Raw genomic sequence first — 19,171 nt, forward strand, 5'->3', positions numbered from 1 at the left:
TTAGGAAAGAACTTGACATTGTCAGCATCCAGGAATGCGTTAGAAGAGCTAATCTCAGGTGGTATGGTCACTTAAACAGAATGGGCGAGAAAAGATTAGCAAAACAAGTGTTCTCTGCCAGGTTGGCAGCAAAACTACCCAGAGGAAGACCAAGATATAGGTGGATTGATGCGGTACAAAGTGCCTTAGACGATAGAAATATAAGATCTGATAATGTTGGAGTCTTGACAAGTAACAGACTGATTTGGAGGAAAATTGTAGATAGGAAGTTAGTAATGATATAATTTTTTTCATGTAGTACTATCATATCCTGTACACCCCTTGAGGGTACATGGCAGGAATTTGATGATGATGATTAAAATTAGCAGGAATGTGGAAAATTCTAATTCAGTTCATCCATATTTTATTTGGATTAAGCTAAATAAATTTTCATGTGATATTATAAAATTAGTTGAACCCTGTACTATCTGTATACAAGAGTATACACATATGAGTTTTGAAAAAAAAATCAGTGTAGTGAACAGATAGCAACAATGACAGAATTATATTAAAAATGAAGATAATTTCAAAGGAACTTGATGTTGTTACTCTTCAGGAACGTATGTCTAGAGCCCATGTGATACAGTTGCTTAAACTGAATTGGTAAGGATGGAATAGCAAAATGGATATTTGATACTAGGATGGCAGAGAAATGATCAAGATCTATGCAGAATGCTGATAGAAGTGGCATTAGAAAACTGAAATATATGATCTGATATTGGAGTAATGACAAATAAGATTACAAGACTAATTTGGAAGAAAATTGCTAATGGTGATATTGTGGAAAGAGACTATGACTAAACCTGATTAGTTAGAAATATTTGAGATATGTTGTAGTCATTGAAGGAGTGTTTTGTTGTAATCTATATAAATTATTAAATATATGAATTATTAAATATATAAGAGCAAAAGGCTTTTGTGACACCTCCAGGGAGTCAAAAGACTCATCGAGGGAGGGTACCTACTCTACATCTCTCAGTCAGCCGCAACTACCTTCATCATCTACACCAACGCCATTCACCGCTGACCACCACTACTAGCATTCTCACAAACAAACATCCATGCCGACACCAGGATTCGAACCCGCAGCCTTTTGACTGGAGAGGGGATACGCTAACCACTCGGCCAGCCTGGTTGGCCGAGTGGTTAGCATATTTTATTACTGATTATAGAGAATCTCTTTGTTTTATGAGTCAGTTGTTTTTGAATATCAAGTTTCTTGTTAACTGGGTGGTGAGAATATCCCCTTTTTTATGAGTTGTTTGGTTTCTTGAACGAACTTATGCTCATCAAAGTGTCTTGGGAAAAAAAAGTTCCTGGAAAAGTAGGTGGTGAGAATATCCCCTTTTTAGTGAGTTGCTTTGGTATCTTGAGAGAACTTATGCTCATCAAAGTGTCTTGGGAAAAAAATGTTCCTGGAAAAAAAAAAAAAATGGTTAGACGAGGTGAGAGTGAAGAGTGACAAAATGAAAATCGTTGGTATTTTATCTCACTATTATAAAAATGAATTAAGAAATTAAGAAGAAGGGCTATGATGGGAAACGATTCAATGTGTAGGCTATGTAGAAGGAATAGATGTGAGTTTTTGGATGTGTTGAGTGAGTTTGAGGGAAGATTGGAGGATTTGTATAAGAGGGATGGGCTACACCTGAATGCATTTGGTATCAGGAGTCTAGAAAAACTAATAACTGGTATGAGACCTAACACAGAGAGTCAGGGAAACTAAATTATAAAGGTAGGAATGCTATGAATGTGAGTTTAAGGGGGACAATGTTATATAACTCTACTTCGCAATGAACAACATGGGTTTACTAAGGGAAGGTCATGTTTTAGTAACTTGCTCACATTCTGTAAAAATGTTACCATTGAAACTAGACAAGAGGAATGGATACACCATGATACTTTTGGATTTTGCTAAAGTTTTTGACAGAATACAACATGGCAGACTGTTGCATAAATTGGAGAAAATGGGTTTGGGCTATAGAATATTAGCATGGATAAGAGGATGGCTGACTGACAGATATTAAAAAGTGGTGTAAGGTGGATTTGAGTCTGCAAGATTTAAGATAACTTGTGGTGTACCACAAGGATCAGTGATTGTTCACTATTATACAATCTGTACATTAATGATATTGGGAAGGATTTGACAAGTGACATACAGCTATTTGATGATGATGCAAATATAGGTAGGGTAATCAGGAATGCTGTGGATGTGCAGTACTTGCAGAATGATTTGAATAGGCTGGAATTGTGGGCATGGGAAAATGGGTGTCGGTATATGTAAATCATTCATTTTGGCATGATTATATATCCAATGTTGTATTATATTGGTGGGATTAGGCTAGAAGAAACTGATAGTGCTGGGAATCTTGGAGTGTTAACAGATAGGAAGTTGAAGTTCAGGGGTCATGTGGCAAAGATTGCAAATACAACTCAAAAGATAATTGAAATGTTGAAATGAATGTTCACATGTAAAGATAAGGATGTTATTTTGCCTCTTTACAAGGCCTTGATAAGACCCCACTAGGACTATTCTGCGCAGGTCTGGGCTGCTGGTTTCCATTGTGATTCTGATATATTGGAGAGAGTACAAAGGAAAGTGTTAAAAATTATATCAGGATTGTGAAATACTGATTATGAAGACATTGAGAATTTTTAGACTGTAGACACTAGCAAACAGGAGAAAGAAGGGAGATATGATTGAGACTTGGAAACTTCTGAATGGGTCATACAGGATTTCAATTCATGAAAATTTTCAATTTATGGATGGTGGGGAAAGGACGAGAGGGCATCCTTGGAAGCTGAGAATGAAGGCCGCTAAGAAGGGGCTGAGGACTAGATTTTTCTCTCAGAGGGTGGTGCGTGATTAGAATGGATTGCCATTAGATGTGAGTTCAAGCATTGTGAATTAATTCAAGAATAAGTATGATAGCTGATGTGTGTAGTATGTGGCCTTCCTCAATGAGTCTCTGACTCTCTGGAGGTCTCTCTTAATAATAATAATAATAATAATAATAATAAAATCTTGAAATAAAGTTTTTTAAGTCCATTTTCAAGGCAGCTGCCATAGGGTACAAGGCTGAGATTGAAGGAGAAGAATCCCAGGTGGTTAGCATATCTACTCTCTAATTTGCATATATGCATCCTCCTAGGACATGGATGGTTGTGATGTCCTTCATTCATTCATACATTTTTATACAGTCAAAATATATGCTCACCCAAGATAGATTGGGTCACTATTGGAGAAGTACACCCAACCCTTCCCTTCATTAGAGAGGAGGAAAGGTCTTCCTCAGTTGTTCAGAGATCAGAGGCTTTGGAATTATGATAACTATTTTACACTTGTTTTGGGCCGTAGCGTAAGCAGTATGAGATGGAGTTTTAAGCCATTGAATGTATGCTGCATTTTCATATTTTATTTCATTTCATGTTATCATGGATTTGCAGAGGCTGATTTTTTGGATAACCAGGGCTTGGATAAGAATCAGGATTTGTAGTGGCATGGGGATCAAAGGTCCTCATTTTGGTGAGGATTATTTTGGTTATTAGCTCTGTGCAGATTTGGATCAGGAGAGCAAAAACAGTTATTTAACTATGGAAAAGAAACATAAAAATTCCTGTGCTTATGCTAGTTGCCAGAGTTGTAGTGCCATTGGGTACAAGGCTGAGATTGAAGGAGAACAATCCATAGAAAAGGGTCACTTGGTTAAGATTGTAGTTAGAGTTGCCAATAGGCAGACATCCACAGTGTATTTGGAGGAAGAGCTAGTTAAGAAAATGTCGTGTGTTGGAAGAATGATGAGCATTATGTATAGAATCCACCATTTCTGCAAAATATAAGGTTAAGGAATTAACAAAATTCTGGATCGCATCAATAATGGTTTGTAACATCATACTTGACTTTTTATGAAGGATTTATGAGCAAACAAAGGTTTACAAATATACAAGTATATTCTCCCAATATGCTTCTACTAGTGTATTTAAAAACAGTAAATTGGAAATACACTGTCCTGTGTACTTCCAATTAAAAAGTGAATTTAGTAGGCGGGTGAATGTTATTCAGCTATACAACAGTTTTTTCTAAATGGGTAATAGGATAACTTCCCAGATATGTGGAAAGGAGTTCTGCAATCATGCCACTTGTTCTTGCATTGACTTCACTCCAAAATGCTAATATAGTCATGCCTTATAATACATCTCAGGCTTCATTGGTTGTCACATAGAATAATCAGAGCTGCGTTCGGGGTTTAGAGATCAACATCTGCGAAATGTTTAGGCCGAGGATCCTATTGAAGAGTCTCGAACAAAAATCAGTAATATTGTGAATGATGAATATATACAGTATACAAGATTAATCTTAGAGGTAAATTTTGCATAGACATGCTCAAAATTAATGGTCTATAGATGGGTACTCTTGATGTTGTCTGTAAAGAGATGGAAAGGTATAAAATTGACATCATGGGAATTACAGAGACCAGATGGAATGGAGACGTCACTTCAAAAGACAGGATGGTAAGGTAATTGTTTATTCAGGAGGTGACTCAAAGCATTATGGGGTATCTGTGATACTGAGGATAGTTCCGGCTAGAACCCTTCTTGGTATTAATAGTGGTAGTTTATGCACCCCACACAAATAGGCCTGATAAAGAGAGTGAGGAATTCTATGGAAACTTAGATTATTTTGGACTGTCTACTGAGGAGAAATTTACTTTATATCTTAGAGGACTTGAATATGAAAAGTGTATGAAAGTTAGACCTTAGTGTTGCATGTTTGGTCCGGGTAAATGTAACTGTGGTGAAAAACTTGGAATTTGCCAATACTAACAGATTAGTTATTACCAATACTTGCTTCCAGAAATACCCATGATGGACCTATACTTGGTCATCTAACACTGATGTCAAGGCACCAGATTGATTACATCCTGGCTCTCCAAAAGTGGAAGACAATAATTTCTGATGTACATACTTGTACTGGAGCAAACTATGGTATAGACCATCAAGTACTAAGAGTCAAAGTAAGACTAAGATTCCGAAATCATCCAATTCCCACTAGACTGGATGGCAGAGTAATTTCTTGTGGGTTCACAGAAGAAACATCAACTTGATTTTTTGGAAACTACTGAGGACAACTCACCAGAAATGCTTTGGGAAGAAGGATACAGCCAAGAAATATCTCCACCCCAATAAAAAGACCAAGAGACCCTTTCATATTAGATTCAGTGTGGGATCTAATTGGAAAAAGGTGGTTTCAAAAACAAAGAGAGACAGTGACTGAAGAATGAGATTACATAAAAAAGTCAGAAGAGCAATCAGACAGGATAAGGACTGTTATTCATTATCTATATAGATCATGTTATGAAGGAAAGTGGTATTAAATTTCTTCTTCTGCAGCTTCTTCCACTTAAGTGGGGTCACTGTTTGTAATGAGTCTCCTCCACACCTTCCTGTCTTGGGCTGTCACCACATCCAAGTTCTTCATCTTCAAGTCCTCTTCTACCAGCTCCCTCCATCTCTTCTTTGGCCGCCCACGCTTCCACCTTCCTTACACATCCACCTGCATGACCCTTCTTCCCACATATTCGTCCTCCCTCCTCATCACATGACCAAACCATCTCAACCTTGCTTCCTGTATTTTTGCTCCTAAGTTTGTAACTTTCACTGTTCCCCCGACATAGTCATTTCTCAGACGATCCTTTCTGGTCACACCGCACATCCACCTAAGCATTCTCATCTCTGCTACTTCCATCCTGCTGATGTTATTTTTCCTCAGGGCCACAGTTTCTATAGCATATGTCATAGCTGGCCTCACTACTGTCCTATAAATTTTTCCTTTCAGATTAATCAGCACCCTCTTATCGCATAACACTCCAGCCATCTCCCTCCAGTTCCTCCAACCCGCTTGTATCCTGCATCCCACTTCCTTCTCAGCTCCTCCATCTTCTTCCACTGTTGAACCTAAGTATCTAAAGTCTCTCACCTTCCTGATGACATTTCCTTCCAGCTCCAGATCTGTCTCCTGGCTGCCGCCGCCCACTGCGCAACACATATACTCTGTCTTACTTCTGCTCAGTCTCATACCTCTCTCTTCCAGTACATTTCTCCATCTTTCCAGTTAAGTTCCCGCTTCTTCTTGAATCTACACACAGCAAAATGTCATCTGCATACAACATTGTCCAAGGTGCATCTTCTCTCACCTCCTTTGTTACCACTTCCATCACAGTATTAAACAGAAACGGACTTAAGCTGACCCTTGATACAAGCCAACTGTTACTTGAAAACTTTCTGTCTGTCCCAAACAGGTCCGAGCACTTGTCTTCACATTTCTGTACATTTCCCGCACCAACCTGACATTTCTCCGGCACCTTCTTCTCCCTCAGACACCTCCAGACTTCTTGCCTTGGCACTCTTATCGTATGCTTTCTCCAGATCAATAAATACCAGATGTAGCTCCCTTTGTTATTTATTGATCTGGAGAAAGCATACGAAAGTGGTATTAAATCTGATATCAAAATTGGTGATGTTAATCTGAGCACTTTGCTTTATGCAGATATTATACTTCTCAATTAATCTGGTACAAGTCTACAAAATTCCTTGATTGAATTGATTAACTGTTGTAATAAATTTGGTTTGAAAATATAATAAATAAAATAAAATAACTAATAAAATAAATAAAATAATAGCAACAAAAACGCAGACAGTGAAAATAGGTAGAAACATTGAATACAAAGTTAATAACGGAAAAAACTCACATACAAAGATTATTTAATAGTATAATTTTCGCCTGTGTGTCACAGGCATCTTCAGTACATTAAGCTCAAATTAAACAATAACTGACAATTCCAAAAAGTGCCACCTAAGTAGCTGTTGTAAGATAACTAAAAAGGTCAATAACTTTCCTAAAAAAAAAAATAAAATAAAATAATGATAATAAAAAATTAAAAATAAAATCAATACAATAAAAAGTTAGGAAAGATTAGCTGATTTGTAAAGTACCATCTCTCATAAAGGGGATAGACTTAAGCTATCGGATCTGTTTAAGTTAGGAGAATGAAGTAGAGTTTCACATGTTTCTTTATAAAGGCGTTCCATGAGAAACTGACTTTTGTGAAGAACTCTTGTCTTTCTCTAATGAACTCTGTGTCTAGTGAAGATGGCATGTTCTGCAAGTCCAGACTTTTCAGGTTTAAAGTATTCAATATAAGATTGGTGTTCTTCTAGCCGAATAGAGGCACATCTTCCTGTTTGTCCGAAATAAGATAATCCACAAGAGCACGGAATCTGGTAGACACCTCGATGATTAAGATGTGAAAGCTTGTCCTTAGGAGAAGTGAGAAAGGTGGAGATTTTTCTAAATGGTCGAAAGGCAACAAAAATATTCAGTGGTTTTAAAACTTTTGCTGTACGTTCACTGATGCCTTGTACATAAGGGATAGTAATACGCGTTCTTTTTGTGTTTGAAGTGGAAGACATATTAAAACTACTCGAAGTTCTTTTAATGAAGCAATTCCTATAACCATTAGATTGAAAGGATGAAGTTATATATTGTAGTTCTTTCTATAAAAGATCGTCTGAAGAACAAAAGGAGTGGGCCCAATGAACCAGTGTTTTAATAGTTCCTGCCTTTTGACTGGGATATGATGAGATTCAGCATGGATATAATGGCCTGTATGAGTCTTCTTTCTATAAACTGAGAAATATAGGTTACCATCTGGTTGGCGAAGAATTTGAAGATCTAAAAAGACTAACTGCTTATTTGATTCTACTTCTAGGGTAAACTTGATCCTTGGATGAAATGCATTTAACTTAGTGAGAAATTGTTGAAGTTCATCCGAAGAGCCATTCCATACAGCAAAAATGTCATCGACATATATGAACCAATGAGTAGGTCTGGGAGAAATGTTAAAGATACGTTGTTCAAAATGTTCCATAAAGAAATTGGAGATAGCAGGAGAAAGAGGATTACTCATTGCTGTTCCTCCAATTTGTTGATACAACTTATTTTTAAAGGAAAAATAACCAGAATTTATTACAAAATCAAATATGTTTACAATGTCTGAAGGAAATTCCTGTTGTAGTAATTCAGTGCTTTCCGAAAGAGGCACATTTATAAATAAAGAAAGAACATCTAAACTGATCATGATATCAGAAACGTCCAAATGAAATCTGAAATTTTATTTTTGAAATCCAAAGTATTTTTTATATAAGTATCAGTTCTTCTAGTTGAAGAGGAGAGTAAATTAGATAAAAATTTTGAGATTTTGTAAGTGGGGCACCCTATACAATCTACGACTGGTCTCAACGGAATGCTTGGTTTATGAACTTTTGGAAGACCATACAATCTAGGTGGACGACCGAAGAAGGTTTTAAGTTTTTTCTTTTGATCTTCATTCCATGTAGATACATTATCTATAAGAGAATTAAGTCTCTTCAATTGACTCCAGGTAGGATCCTCAGATTCTTCAGACGATCTTTTATAGAAAGAACTACAATATGTAACTTTTTCCTTTCAATCTAATGGTTATAAGAATTGCTTCATTAAAAGAACTTTGAGTAGTTTTAATGTCTTCCTCTTCAAACACAGAAGAAATAACGCACATTACTATCCCTTATGTACATGGCATCAGTGAACGTATAGCAAAAGTTTTAAAACCACTGAATATTTTTGTTGCCTTTCGACCGTTTAGAAAAATCTCCACCTTTCTCACTTCTCCTAAGGACAAGCGTCCACATCTTAATCATCCAGGTGTCTACCAGATTCCGTGCTCTTTTGGATTATCTTATTTTGGACAAACGGGAAGATCTGTCTCTATTCGGCTAGAAGAACACCAATCTTATATTGAATACTTTAACACGTTCATTGCCAAGCTGAAAATTGGAATTTCATGTGGCGGGCAAATTTTTTTTTTACTTGATAGCGACGGCCACGCGATAACATGTGATCGACCATTCGGTGAGAACTCGCATCACGTGCTATTGCGTGATTGGCAATGAACGTGTTAAACCTGAAAAGTTTGGACTTGCAGAACATGCCATCTTCTCTAGACACAGAGTTCATTGGAGAAAGACAAGAGTTCTTCATAAAAGTCAGTTTCTCATGGAACGCCTTTATAAAGAAACATGTGAAACTCTACTTCATTCTCCTAACTTAAACAGATCTGATGGCCTACGTCTATCCCCTTTATGGGAGATAGTACTTTACAAATCAGCTAATCTTTCCTAACTTTTTATTGTATTGGTTTTATTTTATTATTTTTTAATTAATTAATTTATTTTTATTTATTCATTTATTTTTTTATATATTTTTAAAATATTTTTTTTAGGAAATTTATTGACCTTTTTAGTTATCTTAAAAAGCTACTTAGGTGGGCTTTTTGGAATTGTCAGTAATTGTTTAATTTGAGCTTAATGTACTGAAGATGCCTGTGACACACAGGTGAAAATTATACTGTTAAATAATCTTTGTACGTGAGTTTTTTCCGTTATTAATTTGGTATCGATATGTCTACTCACGGTATACCTCTTTTAAAACTTAGAAACATTGAAAACCTCAATCATATCTGAATGGTGAATCTATGAAACAAGTAAAACATTTCATCTTCTTAGGCACATTTTTTAGAGAAGATGGTTAATTAAATATGGAAATATACAACAGAATTAGTAAAGCTGGTATAGTTAGGAAGTCAGCTGAATAAATTTATATATAATAAGAAAGAAATTAGTCAAGGCACTAAATTAGTTGTATACAAAACAGTGTTCAAACCAATTTTAAATTATGAATCTGAGAACTGGGTTAGAAATAAAACACTTGATGGAAGATTGAAGCCTCTGATATGTGAGTTCTGAGAATGATTAGTGGAATCAACAGCAGTATCACATTAAAGATGATGATATTAGGAAAGAACTTGCCATTGTTAGCATTCAGGAATGGGTCAGTACAACTAATCTCAGGTGGTATGGTCACTTAAATAAAATGGGAGAGAGGAAAGATTACTAAAACAAGTGTTCTTTCCCTAGTTGGCAGGAAAAAATCCAGAGAAAGACCAAGATGTAGATGGATTGATACAGTAAAAAGTGCCTTAGAAGACCAAAATATAAGATCTGATAACATTGGAGTCTTGACATATCGATTAATTTGGAAGAAAATTGTTGATCGGAAGTTGATAATGGTGCAACTAACTTTTTCATATAGTACTATGAAATTATCCTGTCCCCTTGATGGTTCATATCAGGAATTTGATAATGAAATTTGAAGAGATATTTCCAGATGAGGAGGCATAATTATAAAAGGATGTTTCATTTAGTTCGTGACCTATAGCACAAGTTTAATCCCAAATTGAATGTCATCAAAGACAGGAATGGAGCAGTACTGACAGATGAACTGGAAATCAAAAACAGATGGAAAGAATACTGAGAAACTGTACAATGGGGAGGATAAGGCAGAGTTGGCTGCAGGGGATGGAGGGATAACAATGTTTCATAGATTGATTATTAGATTTAGTTTCTATGGGAGACAGGATCATGGCTTAGAGACCGGAAGAAGTCGATTTTCATACCACTACATAAGAAAGGAGGTATGATGGATTACAAGAACCATAAAACTATTAGTTTAATACCGCATGCAAACATTAAAGAACATTCTAAATAGGATTGAGGCCAGAGTTTGAGGTAGATATGCATGAGGAACAAGCAAGTTTTAGGAAAGGCAAGGCTACCAGAGATCAGATCCCTTACCTTAGAGAGATCATAGAAAAGTATAAACAGTTTAGACTCCTTATGGTAATGTGTTTCATAGACTAATCATTTATAGCATGAGGAACTGTGGGAAGTGTGAAAAGAATAGGTTTTCCTCAACACACTATCAGGCTGATAACTAACTTGTACAGGGAGCAAGAAGATACAGTAAGATCCATGTTGGATTAAGTGATTGGCTTTAAGTTGGCAAGGGAGTTAGACAAGGATGTCTACTTTCTCCTTACTTGTATCACTTGGTATCTATCTATGCTGAGGACATCATGCGTGTAGTATTGGATGAGCTCAAGACAGGAATTATGATAGGTGATAGATTGATCAGTAATGTGAGGTATGCTGATGATACAGTACTCCTCTATAATGACAAGAAAGAACTAGGACAAATTCTTGATAAAGTTAACAAGATCAGTAAGAACAGAGGACTTCAGCTCAATCCTAGGAAGACAAAGATTTTGGTTCTCAAAAGATATACAGACAGGGAAGCTTCTGAGAAACAAGAAATGAGGAATTCAGCAAGTTCAAGTACCTGGGATCCATTATTAATGTGAAGAATTGCTGTTCAGAAAACATCCGAAGATCAGGAATGGCTAAAACAACAGACAGAGAGTTGTCTAAAATCTGGAAAGATGGATCTATCTCCACAGGAACAAAGTTTAGGATTTTGGATGCAGCTGTTTTTCCAACAGCGACTTATGGATGTGAGACTTGGAACCTAAAGAGATCTGATAGGAAAAGGATTGTTGCTTTTGAAATGTGGTGTTACAGAAGACTGTTGAGGATATCATATACTGAAAGTCAGACAAATGGATGGGTGCTAGAAAGGATCAGTAGAACTTTATGGGCTCCTTAAGGATATTGACAGAAGAAAGTTGAAATATTTTGGACAAACTGATTACAACCTTACACCCATGAAAGGCAACCTGTAACACAGCATTACAGATTGTTGTGTCATTTGTACACAGAAGGTTAAAGAAAAAGTTTGAATTTGTAGATATGCAGTTGTATTCATTTCAAAGATGAGAGAAGGCTTTGTAGAATTGAAGATCTTAGTTCTGGAACAAAACTGGGAGTTATGATGACCACTGGAATATATCATTTCCCATAAAAATACCTATAGAAAAGCAATAATGTAGAATATGTAACATGAACAGCAGTTGATTGGAATGAATGTGTGAGATCATCATTTTACCAGGTAGCCCTCTTCTGGATAGCACATCAGGCATTTTTAGGAAAGTTTTTGGTAGTGTCTTGAGTGAAAGAGACTGATATCCTTTTGCTAGATGATTGTAAATTCATTTTAAATTTAAGATGCATACTCCACATCTTTGCAACATCTGCAAAATTAAATGTTTTTCTGCCATAAAATGTGTTTACAATAAACGTAAACACATATTTGGGACATAAAAAGTGTGTTTTAGAAAGTTATTTAAACCCCCCCCCCCCATCATGCTCAGTGAGTTTTTTTATATATTTCACTTTTAAATTTTTAACTTAAAATATCTTTCACCTTCTCATGATTGTAAGAGACTTATTCATAGTTCTCCTCTACTTCCTCAATACAAGTTCTCCCTCAAATGTTCTTAATTAGTCGATATTTATTTATTTTACAATATTGCCTATTTTCTCAATTTGTCTTTTGTTTTTGCTTTCTTTTTGCTATATAGGGTGATTTTTGTAATATTATTATTTCTTATGTAACCAGAGTATTTCAGAATTCTTAATTAACCACATCATTTAGTCTGGTTTTAATATTTAGCTGAATAATAACACTTTCATTAGTCTTTCATCCAAGACATTCTGAGATCATTCTCCAACACCACAGTCATTTAAAGTTGCTTATCTTTGTATTGTAAGATGGTATACCTCACATCATATGTTGATGTGCTTGCTGTCTTTCTAAATTGCTATGTAATTTGCTGCCTAGCAATATTCTTCTAATTTCACATTTGCATCCTCCATTTTTAATGATTTGTGTTACTAGATATAATTGAGTTCATTCAATATTCATTTTAATCTTTGACTCTATTAGTGATAGTTTTAATTTATTTATTTATTTATTTATTTTTTTTTTTGAAGTATATATGTTTTTAAATATATAATGTTTACAATGTATGTATAAGATGTTATATGGATTGCAGCTGCTAAGAAGGAAATAGCCAAATGTGAGACTGAGTCCAAACAGGCAGAAATGAAATTGAAACATGCTCAAACTGAAATCAGAAAAAAACAAATTGATTGCAAGAAAACAGAAGATGCTTACGAAAAAGATCAAGTTTTATATAAAACTTTAGAAAAGGAACTTAGCAAACTGAAGGTAAGTTTGTCATATTCATTAACACTTAACACTTAATTCAAGATGTGGGATATTGTGCTCTCTCTCTCTCTCTCTCTCTCTCACAAAATTGGAATTCAACACCTGTCAAGAAAAAAAAACAAACTCTAATTTTATGTAATCTATAATGTTATTATTATAGGAATCTCCCTGAAATCTAGAGACTTATCATGGGAGACTCACTCTAACTGTTATACACACAAAACCCATCATACCTCTTTTTGTAAGTGCCCTGACAGTAAACTCGTTCACTGTCAGGGCACTTACAAGTAATTCTGGTAATCATTACACTCTCCACACAAAAAATCTATTCTGGACAGCCTTACTTAGACACACTCTTGCACAACGTGTGACTGTTATTCTCTATTTGTCATGCATTGAAAAATTTCGTCTCCGTCAATATTATAGAACTCCTTTAATAACTTAAATTTCTACCATGTCCTTCCTATCAAATAAATTTTGCAACCCACTAACCTTCAGCCTTTCTCCATAGGCAGCATCCGCAGATCTGTCACCAGCTTGGTCACTCATCTCTGAATCGTCTCCACCACCTCCTGATCCCCAAGAAACCCAGGTAACAAATCTGTGCACAGTAATCAAGATGCAGCTGAATAATAGCTTTATAAAGAGGGACAATACCCCTCCCCCCATCTTTACCTGTTAGTTTTTTCAACATCCAAGTAATCCTTTGAGCTATTTTAACAACCTTGCAATATGCCCTCTGAACATCAACTTTCTGTCCACCATTATTACCAAGTCCCTAGCTTCATCATCTTCCAGTAATCCAGTATCTCAGAATATTAGATACTCAGTATCTAATCTTCTTAGCCTGAATAAAGTGCATAACCTTACATTTTACAACATTAATTTCATAATCATTTCTGTTCTGCCTAGCAGTATTCTCTTGCTAATTTCACGTTTGCATCCTTGATTTGTGTGTCACCATCCAAATTAGTTATAACTAATTTGGCATGAAAATCAGCAATAAATAGACCAAAAACTATGAAATAATCAGAATATAGAAATCTTTAGCTACATTCTCAATGGAGAACAAATAGAATAAGTAAAATAATTCAGCTATTTAGACACAGTGAAGATGGCAGATTACATATGGAAATAGACAACAGAATAAGCAAAGGTACTGTGATGTGGAGCCAGTTGTATAAATTTATATGGAATAAGGGAGAAATTAGCCAAAACAAACTCTCAGTATACTAGAGTGTTCAAACCACTTAAGTTATGGATCTGAGAGTTAGGTTAGAAATAAAGTACTTGATTAAAGATTAGCTGTCAGGTATGAGAGTTCCTAGAAAAAAATATGCCCTAAATTGCATCAGTGGTTGAATCATATTAAAAATGAAGATATTTAAAGGAACTTCCAAATGAAGTGACTCAAAATGAAGATATTAATCTTCATTTTGGGTCACTTAAACAGAATGGGACATTAAACGTGGAAGGTTTATCAAAACAGTTGTTTTGTGTCAAGATGGCATAAAAAAGACCAAGATCTAGGTGGATCAATTTTGTCAGTATTGATTTAAATAGTTTCACTAATTCTATTTTATAATATAAATATTTTATTCTTTAAAGGGAAATATACCAGTATCACTTTACTGGTACCCCATGCAAATTACTTTGCATGAAGTACCAGCTATCTATGTCCAAGGAGACCTGCCCTTGGAATTTAATATCCCAAGTATCTTCTTCAGTGGTGTCCTACTCTTATTTGTTCTAACAGAAAGTAATTTCTGCTCTTTTTTAAGGCAGATAATCAGCTGGATACTCAGCATTTTGAATTGAGTCATAAACTTCTTCCCAAAACATATCTTGCTATTGAGCATTTCTGATTTCATCAGAATCCAGCTGTTCTGAAGTAGGCTCTTTTAACAGGGTTTGAGATGAAATAGTAACAGGGTTGATATATACATCATTTTTCTTAGGTAGTATCAACATGTTTTGAAAGGAATAATTTGTCTGAAAAGCAATTCCATCAAGAGAAATTACACTGGACTCATAATTACATGCTTCATAGATAATTCATAATTATCTATGAAGTCATAAGAATTGGTCTCCCAAGATCACTTGAAAAGATGCAGCATTAATTACCTGACAGACCAACAGCTCATTTGAAACAGAAAGATTGAAATTTGAAGATAAATTGTAACAAATCTTGCTTTCATTACTGATATCTCCTGATTGAAAATCCCACATAATTTTACATTCCAGTCTAAATTTACATTCTGCTCTTATGTCATACTGTAACTTATCCTTGATACTTTGGAAGAAATCCCATGTGCTGACAGAAATGATTGCTCCAGTATTAAATGTTCTTTGCATGGAGTATCAGCTATTGAAGCATTTACTAAATTCAAAAGTTCAACATTACATGAATTTATTGTAGTGAAGAGCTGTGTAATATCTTGATGTTCAAGAGAAGTGGTTTCTCTTTGTGAAAATAGAATCTTGAGGAACATTTGGAGATGATTTAGTAGCATTCTGACTTAATCTATCACCTCCTTTTACAAGATTTATAATGCCAAAACCTTTAAGTATGACCCAGTTTACTACAGCTATAGCACTAAGTTTTCTTTTGTTAAAAGCAGAAGGAATTTTTTTAATCAGGAGTATCACTATCAATCTTCCTTAATGAAAATTGTTCCTTTCTAACTTCTCTTTCAACTTTACGGTCTTTAACTAGAGAAGTGAGCTGCGCTTCCAATCTAGTTAATTCAGAAAGCTTAGCAGTGAATTCTTCCTTTATGGAATTCAGTTTGTGAACAAAATGCTTTGCTGTTGAATTTCCAGAATCTGAATCCTTTATCCTTTTCTGATTAACTTTTTTTTTATGTATCCCATCCACAAATAATTATTTGCAAAACCTATAAAATTGATGTCAACTTATTAGGTTCAACTAAGCTGATATCTTTAAATGAAGAAGGATTCATACTTTGCAATAAACTCTCCTCGCATTGAGCCATTTCTAATAATTGGGTAATATTTGTTATACAGATCTCCTAAGTTATGTTTTCAGTCCATTTCTAAATTGAAAAAACATATTTCTCTGAATGAAATCTGTTTCATCTTCATCTGATTTAAAACTGTACACGAGACTAATCATCCCAGCATAATATTGAGATACAGTTTCCTTATTAGTTTGAGTATAAGCATGAATTTTCCATATGTTGAGTCCTAAATCCAACTTTCTAGAATAGCAAAATTTTCTTAAATGAAGCATAGTCAGGTGCTTTTTCTTAGTGCTCTGAATTTTGCACAAAACACTTAGCTTTTCTATGTAATTTAGACTTCATTATTATGAGCAGTTGCTCATCAAGTCATCTTAATAAATCTTTAATAGCTTCAACTGAGCTAAAGAAAGCTTCAACTTTATCAGAATTATTTCCATTAAAATTTTATATAGTATAAGCTAGTTTATACACTTTATAAATTCTTCATTTTGAGTCACCACTTGAAGTAGCCATATTAATTATTTATGCAAAATACAAAATTCACAAATGATTATGTATAGAAAAACAGAGAAAAAATTATATATACTATCTCAATTAGACTACAGTGAAATATCAAAAACCTTGACATACAACTGCACCATTTGTAGATAGTTTGTTGACTAATCCTATTATGTAATATAAATGCCGACCTGGTTGGCCAAGTGAATAGCGCATCTGTTCTCTAGTCGAAAAGCTGCGGGTTCAAATCTCGCTATGGGCATTGTGGAAATACCAGTGGTGGTCCGGCGGTAGATGACGTTGGTGTAGTTGCAGTCAGTTAGTGATTGAATGGTGGAGACGGAGTTGTAGAGCAGGTGCCCTCCCTCGATGAGTCCTTGGAAGTGTCATATAATAATAATAATTTTCCCCTAAACTTTACAGGTTCTATCCCCAGGCCTATGTACTTGTTGTTTCACTATGCTACATAATTGAAAACTAGGTTTCATTTTTATATATTTTATAACAAAGTATTCCTGATATTGCTGCTTAATTGGAAAACTAATTGCACTGATGACTTAAAACATGATGCATGGTTTGCTTAACAGTCTTGCTAGTCGATTACTAATAGCGAAACCATAAGTACTCCTGTCATATTTTTCTTATAGTTGAATATCATTTTAAGAAATATAATTTTATCAACATAATGGTATTTTTATACATCCTTTATTTCACTTTAATTTACTAATATCTTTCATAAGTAAAAATCATGTATAAAGACTTTAAAATATTTTTACAAGTGTCTTAGAAGGCTGAAATGTTAGACATGATGGTACTGTAGTGCTAACAAATTACTTGCAAACAAGTAATAATGTAATCTGAATTAAGCAGTACTCTCATAGCATGTATATATCCTTTGAGATTACATATCAGGAAATTGATTAACTAGTCTTGCTCTGCTGTAGTGATAAGGAGTCCAGATATGTTTTTTCCCTGAGAAGTTTGTATGCTGTAATTTGTTCAAATAAGTAGTCAATTTGTGAAGAATTTCTAAGGTAAAAAGAAAGTTCATTTTATGAATGAAACATATAATGTACAGAGAAAACTCGGTCTTCTGCTCACTTTTATTGTGGCAGTTCTTGCATACCACCATACTTTGACTCCATTTTAGCATAGCAGGAGGAAGCTATGCTAAGCATGTACTCTCATAGTAGCCTGTTTGGGGAGCCTTCTGATTTTTTTTTAAAATGATGATCTCACACATTGAAGGACATTCTAGGTCTTTTGACCTAGAATGTCCTTCAGGCATCAGAAAAATCCTGATCAATCTCAATACTAATAAGGCATCTGATCCAGTTGTTATTCCTCCAGCTGTGCTCAAAATTTTTGCATTAGAATTAACATCCATCCTGTATTGCCTTTTAATAGCTAATAGCACATAACATATTACAGAAATAATAATAAGCTATTATGGAGTTAATAATCAAAATAATATTCACCAGAATGAGGACCTTCATTTCCCACACCACCACAAATCTCAACCTTATCCAAGCCATGGTTCTCTTTAAAAAAAAAAAAGAAAAGAAAAAAAAAAGTATCTGCAAGTCCATGATAAAAATGCAGCATATGTTCAATGGCTTCAAACTCCCACTTCTTGTACCACTTATGCTACAGCCTAAAACAAGTGTAAAATTATCACTAGGTGACCTGGAATTTTTATGCTTCTCTTTTCCCTGGGTGACATTACTATGGTATCATCAAGATGCAAGAGAGGTGGGAGCAGGGAAGAAGGGAAGCTATGGCCAACAGCCTTAGTGAGTGACCAGAACACGACTGCCAGTTTTGCAAGAGGCAAGTTTATTGCATTTCATTCTTATGAAGTTTATTTTGGAATCATTGATAACTCGTTACATTTGTGTAAGTTGAATGAGAAGCTGGAGTTTTTATTTACCATCGAATGTATGCTGCAGTTTTATCATGGACTGCAGTGGGCTTTTTCGAGAACCATATCTTTGATATAGGTCAGGGGTTTGCTGTGAAGTGTGGAAATTAGACTTTCATTTCATTAAGGAGCATTGCAATTAAAAGTCCAGTGCAGGTGTTTGTATCAGGAGAGTGAAAGCAGCAAATCTTACCAAGAAAAAAGAGGTATAAAAATTCCAGAGATCATCTCATTTGGCACAAATGCAATGTTGTAGGGTGCGACACTGGGATTGGATGAGAGAGTACAAACTGTAGAGAACGAGACTTGAATAAGATTGTGGTCTGAGTTACCAAGAAGAATGCAAACATCCACAGTGTATTTGGAGGGAGAGCTAGTTAAGAAAAAGTTCAGTGTTGGAAGAAAGATGTGGATTATATAGTATTCTGGTTGGATGGTTAACTATTGGTGATAGGCCATGATTGATGGTCTAACCATGTTTAACTTATTCCAATGATTTTGGGGCAAATAAACTCGATCGGTGAAACCATTTCATCTCCCTTATTTCTAATACTTCTGACATTTGTAAATAAACACAGTAGTTCATTTTTAGGTCTATAACTAGTCCTATCCAAGCCACTTGTTGGTTGTGATTTCCCTGCCACACTACCCCCACCCAGTCACCGT

At 35.1% G+C, this 19,171-nt stretch overlaps 1 protein-coding gene across 3 annotated transcripts in view; it reads left to right on the plus strand.

The window, feature by feature from the left end:
- Positions 1–19,171, plus strand: part of SMC2 (structural maintenance of chromosomes 2) — a 555,382-nt gene that overhangs the window by 192,779 nt on the left and 343,432 nt on the right. For all 3 annotated transcript variants that reach the window (XM_090401108.1, XM_090401106.1, XM_090401107.1), the window contains one exon: positions 12,927–13,102. In XM_090401108.1, coding sequence (XP_090257234.1) covers positions 12,927–13,102 — 176 coding nt within the window. The remainder of the gene's footprint in view (positions 1–12,926; positions 13,103–19,171) is intronic.

The sequence above is a fragment of the Typopeltis vanoorti genome, chromosome 12 (assembly GCF_054136105.1).
Source record: "Typopeltis vanoorti isolate ZY-2024b chromosome 12, IOZ_Tvanoo_1.0, whole genome shotgun sequence".
NCBI classification, from domain to species: domain Eukaryota; kingdom Metazoa; phylum Arthropoda; class Arachnida; order Uropygi; family Thelyphonidae; genus Typopeltis; species Typopeltis vanoorti.